The sequence below is a fragment of the Cicer arietinum genome, chromosome 4, assembly GCF_000331145.2.
Source record: "Cicer arietinum cultivar CDC Frontier isolate Library 1 chromosome 4, Cicar.CDCFrontier_v2.0, whole genome shotgun sequence".
Taxonomy (NCBI): Eukaryota; Viridiplantae; Streptophyta; class Magnoliopsida; order Fabales; family Fabaceae; genus Cicer; species Cicer arietinum.
The window spans coordinates 65,587,967-65,599,529 of record NC_021163.2 but is presented as its reverse complement, the minus strand read 5'-3'; the positions used below and the strand labels follow the sequence as shown (position 1 = coordinate 65,599,529).

Here is an 11,563-nt window from a genome sequence, read left to right as displayed (position 1 = left end):
AGTCGATTGAATAATCGATTATAATTGTTTTGTTCAAAATGCGAGATCAAACAATCGATTACTCAGTCGATTCATTTTCACTAACATAATCGATTTGGCAATGGGCTAATTTCTCCCTGTAACTCAGACACTCAATCAAATCGATTTGCCAATTAACTGATTTTTTCCTGTAACTCAGACACTTAATCAAATCGATTTTCCAATCGATTGATTTGTCCCTGTAACTCATATATTTAATTACAATAGATGTGCCAATCGATTATGCAGTATGTTTCTGATAAATGATGAACTGATTCATTTATGCAATCGATTATCCAATCGATTTCTTTTAATCATAGAACACAGGTCTGATAAAACCATTTAAGTAATCGATTTGCTAATCGATTAACTCAGTGAAAACTTTGTTTTGTTAATCAGAAAATCGATTAACCAATTGATTAGTAGAAAGCTTGTAACTTAAGAAAAGTATATCAATCGATTGTCCAATCGATTTCCTTTAATCATAGAACACAAGTTTGATAAAAACATTTAAGTAATCGATTTGCTAATCGATTAACTTAGTGAAAACTTGGTTCTATGACTCAGAAAATCGATTAACAATTGATTTACCAATTGATTGATTAACATACTTATTTTATGATTTCAGTTTTAATTGACAAATATTAGATGTGTGAAATCATAATGATGAATCTAACTAATAAACACTATGAACAATAGACACATTTACACATAATCTTCAAGCCTTGTATGATATGATCAATCTTTGCTTGAGATCCAAGATTTGTCCAAGTGTAGTGTTTGATTCTTTCCTGAAATGTATCTCAACTCAAACTATTAGATTAATCAGATAATGCATATACATTGTATGTTTGGAAGTTATATCAAAATCATAGTCAATGAGGCATATATCTTACAAGAATCACGTGAGTGAAGCTGATTATACTATATAAATTTTTTAAGTGTCTAATAACTTTTTTTATTAATTATTAACTAATTTCAAACATTATTTTAGCAACCACCGTTTCAAATTACATAACTTTAATTAAAAACTTCTTTATTTTATAAATTGTTTTTGTGTTTACCTTTCCACTATGTCTAAAAAAATATATGTATAGAAAAAAATTGTATATATTGAATATCTATACGGTTGTATTCCAATCCTTATTTGTAAGGTTTATCTTAACATCACTGAATTTAAATTCTCTACTAGATACTAAATAGTGCCACCTAGTTAGATTGAATCAACATCTAACAACTTTTACACATGGATGCAAACAACTATGCGGTTGGAAGATTGAGGAGAAAAATATTGATGAAAGACAAATCATTTAAGCAAAAAAATAATTTATTTAGACAAATATAAAATTTATTTAGGAATTAAAAAAAAAATAGAATCCATTACACTTGACAATTTTTTAATAAATAATGGTTTTTCAAACACTATTTATCAAATTCATTACATCACGATAACATGCCAATTCAAAAGATAAAAGATAGTAATAGTTTTTATGTGTATTGTAATTGTTTTTTCTGTAATAGGAAGATTACTTTTCTTTAGTATTTAAGCTACTACAAATAATACTAGAACGAAAGATATTTTACCACTTGATACAATGAAACAAATTTTATATAAATTGTTAAATATCATGTATTTCATATAAATTATATAATATGTTGAGTAATAAAAATTTATTATTAAGTTACTTGCTCGTTTTTAATTTTACTCATTTACTTAATTTACTTTAACACGTTCATGTCCATTGTTTTTAAAATTCTTATTTGATCGAATATAATTATTTTTATTTATTTAAAATTATAAATATTGTTTTATATAAATTTAAATTTTTTAGAAGGGAAAAGAGATTATTTTAAGAATTAAAAAATAAGGCATGTTAAGATCAAAATCGGGTGTTCCAAATATCGGTGTCCAGCTTTCGAGGAACATTGATAAGAAAAGATTGAAGATTAAGACCAAATATCGGTGTTCCAGTTGAGTAACATTAATAGTCCAATAAAAATTGAAGATTCTTATTTCAAATAACATGTGTGCCGAGACGATTTTGTGTAGAAAGAAATTTCCGAAACGATTTTATGTAGAAAGAAATTTTCAATGATTTGTAAACATGCAAATATAACCATTTATTTATAATTGTACATTGGTTTACACACTAGTTGTTCGTTAAAGTAAAACGGAAATTGGGAAAGGAGAGTGCGGCAAGTTAATGGAATGGATGGATGAAGTGGGCCTATACTGTCACTTTTCCTTTAACTCCTTGAATGGGAATATGGGATAGGGATAAAATAAAAATAAAAAAGCAAAGGGTATTGAATTCTTGCGGTGTACAAGAGAGCAACGAGACACTAAAAATAATAAAAGTAGAAAAGAGGAAACCTAACCTAACACAAACAGAACGAGTAGTTAGTTAGATATGGCGACGCCGGTGAAAGTGTACGGACCAGTCATTTCGACCGCAGTATCGAGGGTGTTGGCCTGTCTCAACGAGAAAGACATCCAATTCCAACTCATCCCTCTCAACATGTCCAAAGGAGAACACAAGAAGCCCAATTTCCTCAAAATCCAGGTAGGTCATTACTAATTCATTTCAATTTGTTTCTCACACTCACACTTCCTTCCTTTCATTGCAGCCTTTTGCTCAAGTACCTGCATTTGAGGACGATGATATTTCCCTATTCGGTAAGTTAAATAATTAATTAAATTAAATTAGATTAAATTAAATAATAATTCAAATAATAAATAAAAATATGACCAGAGTCTCGAGCGATATGCCGGTACATTTGCGAGAAACACGGAGAGAAGGGGAACAAGGAACTGTACGGTACAAACCCATTGGTAAAGGCATCGATAGATCAATGGTTGGAGGCAGAAGGACAAAGCTTCAACCCACCTTCTTCAACTCTTGTGTTCCAGCTGGCATTCGCACCCAGAATGAAGATCAAACAAGACGAGGGAGCAATCAAACAGAGTAAAGAGAAGTTGGGGAAAGTGCTTGATGTGTACGATAAGAGGCTTGGGGAGACTCGTTTCTTGGCCGGTGATGAATTCACACTCGCCGACCTTTCACATCTTCCCAATATCCACTACTTGGTTGCTTCCGCTGATGCCGACACGGCTTCTCTCTTCACTTCTTCTTCAAGAGACAACGTCTCAAGGTGGTGGTCGGAAATCTCCACGCGTCAATCATGGATGAAGGTCCTCGATTTGCACCCAAAACATTGACTCACTCACAACTTCAGTTCACCACATTAATTACTACTATTACTACATGCTTTCTTTTTAACTTTAATACTGTCAAGTGCTTATGTTTTCGCCCGAAATTAATAAAAAGGAGTTTTCCATCGCTTTGCAGTACACATTATCAAAATTGACTTTAATTTTATCAAAGTGGACACATGTTAATCTCTATTAAGTAGTTTTTGTTATGAATAATTAATTATGGTAAGTTAGAGGCTTGCTTCACCTAGCCGCAAAGCAGGGCAATGATGCCCCAAGTGTTTGCTAAGGATTTAATTTGGTGGCCCAAGCGAGGGGAAGTCCATTATAGGGGGTAAGAAAAGAAAGCAACTCTTGTTTTCAATGCTGCAATGTGGGTGTCCTTCAATTGGATATGCCATCCGTTTTATATGCAAACATTAATGGTTAATATATGCTTTAAAGCTACATATGATCGTAGTAATTCACGGGAGCTTAAAAGTATATTGTGTTTTAGGGATGAGTTTGTTTTTATACTAATTCAAGGCCGACTCAAGGGAGCTTTAGGTTTCAAATTGATCTTTTTTATTTAATTAATAGGATTAATTTCATTAGAATTTTTAGGCTTTTGAAAAAAATTGCACTCAATCATTTTTTTTGTTAATTTTTAGGCTGGTGTGTGATTGTTTCTTAATTCTATGTGTTAGATACCAAATTCACAAAAAAAAATAATATATTTTTTTATAGACAAATGTTAATAATTAATAATTTAATATTTTTTACATTTTCACTAGGATTTATCTCGGTCTTTGACACTTTCAATAATTAATTCAAATCAGTTAAATTAACCGACCCCTCAAATGTAATGATACCTAAATTCATCTTATGACCAAACTAAGCATTAAAAACCACACATTGGTAAATTAATTAATATGCCAAATTGAGACTGAGCATGTTTCTACTACATCAAGATAAAGTTTTCTTAATTCCAAAAACAAACAAACAATAAGATAATTTTCTCTTTTGTGAAATCATAGATTTCAAGTTCTTTATGATTTTGGTAATTTTATTGCATGTGATAATGAAACTGCAGCTTACATTTTCTTAAATGTAGTAGCCCAAAAAACTAGCATGTATCTACTAAGTATATATACACTTAAAATGATAAGTATTTTATATTTATGAGCAGTGATATTTAAACATATTTTTAAAATAAATATAAACACAATACATGGTCTGTGTACAATCTCTCTCTTCATTTAATTTATCTCATTTTTTTCTTTCCTTTTTTTTTTATCTCTTTTATTTCACTTTTTCTTTTGTCTTCCTCTACAAAAACAAACCTCACACATTTCTTTTTCTTTTCTTCCATAATTCTTTCTTCTTCCTTTTATTTACTTATTGTAATCAATTTTTTAATGAAGTAACTTGAACAACCTTATCTCTTCATTTGTAAGATAACTTCTCATTTTCTTGTTTCACACGATGTTAAGTTTCAAATTTTGTCTTTTGTTTATTGATGGGTGTTTTTAGACATTAGAATTGAGAAAAATTGCAATTGTTTGTGGTACATTGTTTTGCTTAGATATGAATTTTTGTTTTTTTAGATTCATACACATTTTTCTGGGTTCATACCTGATTTTGCTGCTTTTGGTTAATAATATAAACATTATTGATTAATGAAGTAGAATAGGTGGTTAATGACTTATTTTTACAAATGGTATTGCAAATGTCACACAAAAACTACAAAAAATAATTCAATCCGATCATTAACCATTGTATGCACTTTAGTAACCAATAATTAGCACACCATTAAACACATAATATGCAATGTGTTAGACCTACCACATTTAGACATAAATAATTCATTAACCACCTATTACTAACCAATAATATTTACACTATTAACCAGAAACAGAAAACCAGAAAGACCCAAAATTAACACACTATTAATCATATAATATAAAATGTGTTAGACCTACCAAAAATTTAGACATTGATAAAACTTAACAATTCAAATTTGATTAACATCATTGATTAACAGTGATGAAATTTAATATTTAGACAAAAATAATTAACATCATTGATTAATAGTTCATAACCCTAATTTTTAGACAAAAATAAGGCATTAACCACCTATTGTACTTCATTAACTAATAATATTTATATTATTAATTAAAAGCAAAAAAATAAGGTATGAACCTATAAAAACGTGTATGAATCCAAAAAAACAAAAATTCATATCAAAGCAAAATAATGTACCAAAAACAATTACAATTTTTCTCAATACTAATGTCTAAAAAAAACACATTCTTAAATGAAAGACAAAATTTGAAATTCAACATTGTGGAAAAGAAGAAAATGAGAAGTTATATTGCAAGTGAGGAGATAAGGTTATTCAAGCTACTTCATTAAAAATTTGATTAAAATCAGTAAATAAAAGAAAGAATCAGTAATTATGGAAGATGAATGTGTGAGGTTTATTTTTATAGAAGGGGACAAAAAAAAAGTAAAAAAAAAAAGAGATAAAAAGGAAGAAAAAAAATTAAATGAAGAGCGATTATGTGGGGATCATTTGTATTTGTTTTTTAAAATATGTTTAAATATCATTTCTCTATATTTATATGATATTGATACTTGTACTTGTGAATACTTTGCTTTTTCGTTATTATTTTGTTGAGTGAGAAATGATGATTGTTTTTTATATTAATATAATATTATTTATATATTTAAGTTTATTTATTGTTTTATAAAACACAATTTTTAATTTTTTAAATTTTTATCGTAATTTTGTATTGCGAATTGAATGATTTAACTTTTTTTATTTAAATTATATAAAAAAATGATATTTTTCATTTATGTATTTGTATTTGATTTTAAAAAAAATATTATATTTTGTATTCGTATGAGAACTGAGTATCATAATCATGTCTATGCATATTTGTATATATAAAAGAAAATAGGTGTGTCAAACGAAACAGATAATGTTATAACAGGTGTGTTAAACAAAACAGATAATGAAAAGCGACTAGTGATTTTTGAAGAGGAATTGTGATGCAGATTATTGTACATATATCATCAATGTTATATTTTTGTTTTCTTATAATCTAAAATGAAAAGACACGTGTGATGAATATTTACCACATATGAAGCAAGGGGATATGATTCTTCTTCTACTTACTAATAATGATTAATTACTTCTATGTTCTTCCTTCCCATATCTCTGTTATCCTTTCTTCTTTTCTCTGATCCATTCCCCATGGCTACTGCAATCAACCACTGCAATTTCATATGCAAACCTCCAATCCCTGCTCCTTCAATCCACCCTAAGTTCCTTCCCCTTCATTCCCTTTCTTCTTCTTTACCTAATTTTCACACGAAAAACCATTCGTCTCACATGAGAGTATCCTCTCATGAGAATCAGCGACGTTTCATCACGAAAGCCACAGCAGCTTCAGATGCAAAGAGAAAAGAAAAATCAGACGAAAGAGTTCAGCGTGTCCACAGCATTGAAGAGTTCGACGAAGCACTAGAATCAGCAAAAGATAAACTGGTTGTGGTAGAATACGCGAGCAGAGACAGTTCAGAGAGCATAGAGATATATCCTTTCTTAGTTGAACTAAGTAGAACATGTAACGACGTTGAGTTCGTTCTGGTAATGGGAGACGAATCAGAGAAAACAAAAGAACTATGTAAAAGAGAGAAAGTAGAAAAAGTACCTCACTTCAGTTTCTACAAGAGTAAGGAGAAGATACACGAAGAGGAAGGGATTGGTCCAGATCAGTTAGTTGGAGATGTGTTATACTACGGTGATAACCATTCAGGTGTGGTGCAACTGCATAGCAGAGAGGATGTTGAGAAAGTGATTGAGGATCATAAGATTGATAAGAAACTAATAGTACTTGATGTTGGGCTTAAACATTGTGGGCCGTGTGTAAAGGTTTATCCAACGGTGATAAAGCTATCGAGACAAATGAGTGATACGGTTGTGTTTGCGAGGATGAATGGGGATGAGAATGAGAGCTGTATGGAGTTTTTGAGGGACATGGAAGTAATTCAGGTTCCAACTTTTCTTTTCATTAGAGATGGTCAGATTCGTGGAAGGTATGTTGGTTCAGGGAAAGGAGAGCTCATTGGGGAAATCCTCAGGTACCAAGGGGTTCGTGTCACTTATTAAATACATCTATCTCATATGTGTATTTATCAACTTAATTAAACATTATGCCTAATTGGTCACATAGCAGCAATACTTAGGGATTTTCTCCTTTTCTTTCATTTTATGTTCACTGGATTTGCTTCCTTGTCATTTCACAATATATTTCTTTACAATACCATTGCTCGTTGGGTATTCATTAGGCAAACACTATGGCAAATCAAAAACAAAGCATACTTCTCTTTATTGAACCCAAATTTTATCTGGTACTCACAATTATACTTCAACTTCAATATTCTACCTAAACTATTTATTTGATTTTTTTTTAAATAAAAATGAAAATTATACCGCACGTGATTCATCTTGTATTTCAGAGGACTCCAATTGAAGTGTATTCAATTAAGATTTAGAAGGATTTTAATATATTTTTTGTAATGATTTTTTTTAAAGTATTTAATCAAGATTTTAACTCAATAAGTGGGGTGTATTCAATTAAAATTTAAAAGAATTTTAAAAGATATTTTATGTAATGAAATTTTGTAGGGATTCAATCAAGATTCTAACTCAAATTAAGTTAGGAATATTTAATTAAAATTTAAAAGGATTTTAGAATACTTCTTTGTAATAATTTTTTTAAGCTATTCAATGAAGATTTCAATGTAATTACCAAAAGTATTGGGATATTAGATTAGGTTTGTTTCATTTTTTTAAACAAATCTAGAAATTTAGTGGTATTCAGTTAAAAAATATTTACTACTTCTAAAAAGTCTTGAGCTATTCAAAAAATTTCATATCAAATTATAAAAGGTCTTATGATATTCAACAACTTTAAAATTTTAATGGATTATTTTTTAAAATGAATTTCATTATATTTTTAAGGAAATTATAATAAAAAAAAAGTATTTTCTTACCATATAAAATTTTATGAATTTTCATTTCTCATTTCTTATGTAATAAGTAAAAAATATGTAGAATGTAAATTTTTTAAAATAATGATAAAATTTTAAACTCCAGTGTGTGATACTCCAATTTGAGTTTTGAGTTGTACGATGTAATCTTAAATTAATGCATATTATGATAATGACCTTTAAAATAAAAAATGAGTTGGTCATTATTTAGGAGATATCAAATTCGAACTTTGTTTGCAACAATTATTAATTAAATTTTATTTATTTTTCAACCGTATTAAAAATTTAACTATAATATTTTAATATTTTTTTTGCAACAAGTATTAATTAAATTTTATTTATCTTTCGACCATATTAAAAATCTAACTATAACATTTTAACATTTTTTTTAATCCACTTAGGTTTTAAATTCATTAATAATATTTTAGAAACATAAAACCATAAATTAAAAAAATGATTATATTAAAAAAAATTATGATTTCTTTTTCTTTCTCTCACATCTTCTTCCACTACCCATCACATTCATCCAAACCTAAAAAAACATGGCTAGAATCAAAATTAAGATTAAAAGTAAAGAATATGAAATTACATGAGTAGACTATATTCTTTTAAGAACTAAAATCAAACTTATCTTATAATGCAGCAATTTGAATCAGAATTAACTTGAAAGGATAGATACTCAATAATGCTTATAAATCTACTTAAGGGTAGATTAGTAAATATTGGCAATTAGAAAGCTAAAAAAATTGGAAATGTTTATTAGTATTTTAGATAAACGTTTAATTCAAAATATGTTTTTAAACTTTATAATTTCAATATACATTTTCTAAAAAGGTAAATCTCAAACGAAAATTTAATAGTGTAGAATCAATTTCAAAATAAATTGATTTTATTTTGTTTAATTTTGAATAGTTTGTGTTTATTGGATTTTTAAAAGAAAAAGAGAGGTTCGTGTTAAAATTTGCAACCATAAATATTGGTGGAACATAACCATTCACGAATCACAATCAAAAAGTGGAAATGTGAGTTTTGTAAATGTACACGACAATAGAATGATTGATCATGGATTATTGGGTTTAACATCTTTTAAGTAATTTTTTTAGATAGACCTGGTGTAACAAAAATTGATTTAATAAAATTGATTTGTTTTAAAAGATATCAGTTGAATATATAATTTTATAAAAGCAAGGTCAATAATAAATTTAAATCTAAAATTATTTTGAAAATAAAAAATTATAGATATTAATTTTAAATTTAAATAAACTTTAAAATTAAAATCCATTCGACTCAAACAGTACATCCAAAGATATCAAATTGACCTAGAATCGATTTTAGACCATCCAAAAATAGAATCAAATATAGTTTTTTAGAGTATGTTTGTTCTGATGGTGGTTCCATTCTTATATATGTTGATTGTGAAACAACAACTAGTAGCTTTAGATTTTCACGTTCCAAACAAATATGTGTTGATTGCGAAGCTACAATTTGTAGCTTTAGATTTTCACTTTCCAAACAAAGGCTTAATCTTGCTTTGCCTCTAATCGCTTCATGCCACCACTACCCATTAAGTTTCCCTCCTTATTTGGTTCTTTCATTTTTTTATGAAAGAAAGTTAGGATGAATATATGATGTCTTTGTCTAAAGTAAAAACATAGCTATGGTTTAATTAACACTTACGTTTCATTATATTGTTTCATGTAATAGTCTCAGTGAACTCGAATTCGCAACTTAGAGATTTAACATATGTATTTTTAACATCTAACCAAATCATTGAATTCCATTTGATTCATTCATTGGAAAACAAATCACTAATTGCATCACATATGATTCTTAGCGTGGTGGTTTCAAAAATAATTTTTTTGATTTGACCTTTCATTGTAAAAAATTAATTCAAATGACTACCCACAACCTGTAAAATATAAAAAAAATTATATGTAAATATCCTAAATTTTCATTCACATATTTGATATCTCATTTTTTATTTATCTCTCTCTTCTTATTACATTACTAATATATCACATCTTTGACATATCATTTTTTTCTAAGTTAAATTACATTTTTAGTTCCTTATATTTTTTCAAGTTTAATTTTGATCCCTTGATTAATTTTTTGTCACGACCCAAAAATTTAATGTCGTGACCGGCGCACAAGCTATACTCCTAGTCTGACAAGCCTATCAATTAACTTAACAATTAAACAACTAAATTGTTCTTTAACCGTTTAAAAATATATATATGCTTTTTCTCGAAATTTCGACAGAGTATCCTCTGTAACTTCAACATTCCCAAATTTTGTAAAATTCCTGTTCAGCTTTCAATCCAGTCATAATTCAAATAACATAATCAAATTGCTTAATACACTTCTAAAAAAAAAACTAAATAGACTTTCTAGACTCCAAAATAACTGCAATTACATAGACTAAACAAATGTTACAAAAATGGTCATCGATCAAAGAGGCCTACAAAAAAAAAGAAGTATGTTGAGACTTGAATCAAATAATAGATTCCTACTCAGTTGCTTGCGAATCTGAAAAAAATAAGCAACATAAAGGGGTAAGTCACAAAGACTTAGTGAGGAGACAACAACCACCATCAAATAGAAGGGAAACACAAAAGGCACGAATAATGAAACGAAATCAAAATGAACAACCTTAAAATCATTATAAAAATCAACAAGTAACAATACAAATTTTTAGAACCAAGAGGCGTCTTTATCTCATTGATAGCCCTTTCCTCATAAGGGTGGCCTTTCCCTTAGGGGCGGCTCCATCTAACGGATGACCCTCTCCTCTCAATCCCGCAACGCATCGTCACGTATCAATTAGGGAGCTTACATCATGTTGATAGCTCTCTCCTCCTACGGATGACATTTCTCATAGGGGCGGCTCCATCTAACGGGTAACTCTCCTTAATCAACACGAGGTAACTAGGTGCACCTAACGCAGTTAACGATTTAATAACAATAACACCGATTTTCCAAAACGCGCATTTAAAATCCTTTCATCATAATTCATGAAAAAACATATTCAATCGCATAACAATTCAAGATTTAAATACTTTAACTCATACGTAAATCAAAATAATAACATATTATATAACAACGACAGTTAAATTAAATAATTGACGAAATCGAGATAAAATTCAAAGGTTGTGTTTCCAAAATTTTCAATAAATACTTTAATATAGAAAACAAGTAAAATAATAATAATAGCAGTATAAAAATATATGAAGATGATCGTCGTCAACTCACAGTTATGGATAATCGTCTAAGTTTGCTCTCCAACAACTCTCA

At 28.6% G+C, this 11,563-nt stretch overlaps 2 protein-coding genes across 2 annotated transcripts; both read left to right on the top strand.

Annotated features, from left to right (window-relative positions):
- Positions 1 to 2,297: 2,297 nt before the first annotated feature.
- On the top strand, positions 2,298 to 3,372 carry LOC101508557 (glutathione S-transferase-like). The gene is made up of 3 exons (XM_004499256.4): positions 2,298 to 2,582; positions 2,647 to 2,695; positions 2,772 to 3,372. The coding sequence occupies exons 1-3, from the start codon at positions 2,430 to 2,432 to the stop codon at positions 3,236 to 3,238; spliced, it is 669 nt and encodes a 222-aa protein (XP_004499313.1). The 5' UTR covers positions 2,298 to 2,429; the 3' UTR covers positions 3,239 to 3,372.
- Positions 3,373 to 6,187: 2,815 nt separating this feature from the next.
- Positions 6,188 to 7,542, top strand: LOC101508233 (thioredoxin-like protein CDSP32, chloroplastic). The gene has a single exon (XM_004499255.4). The coding sequence runs from the start codon at positions 6,414 to 6,416 to the stop codon at positions 7,386 to 7,388; it is 975 nt and encodes a 324-aa protein (XP_004499312.1). The 5' UTR covers positions 6,188 to 6,413; the 3' UTR covers positions 7,389 to 7,542.
- The last annotated feature ends 4,021 nt before the right edge of the window (positions 7,543 to 11,563 follow it).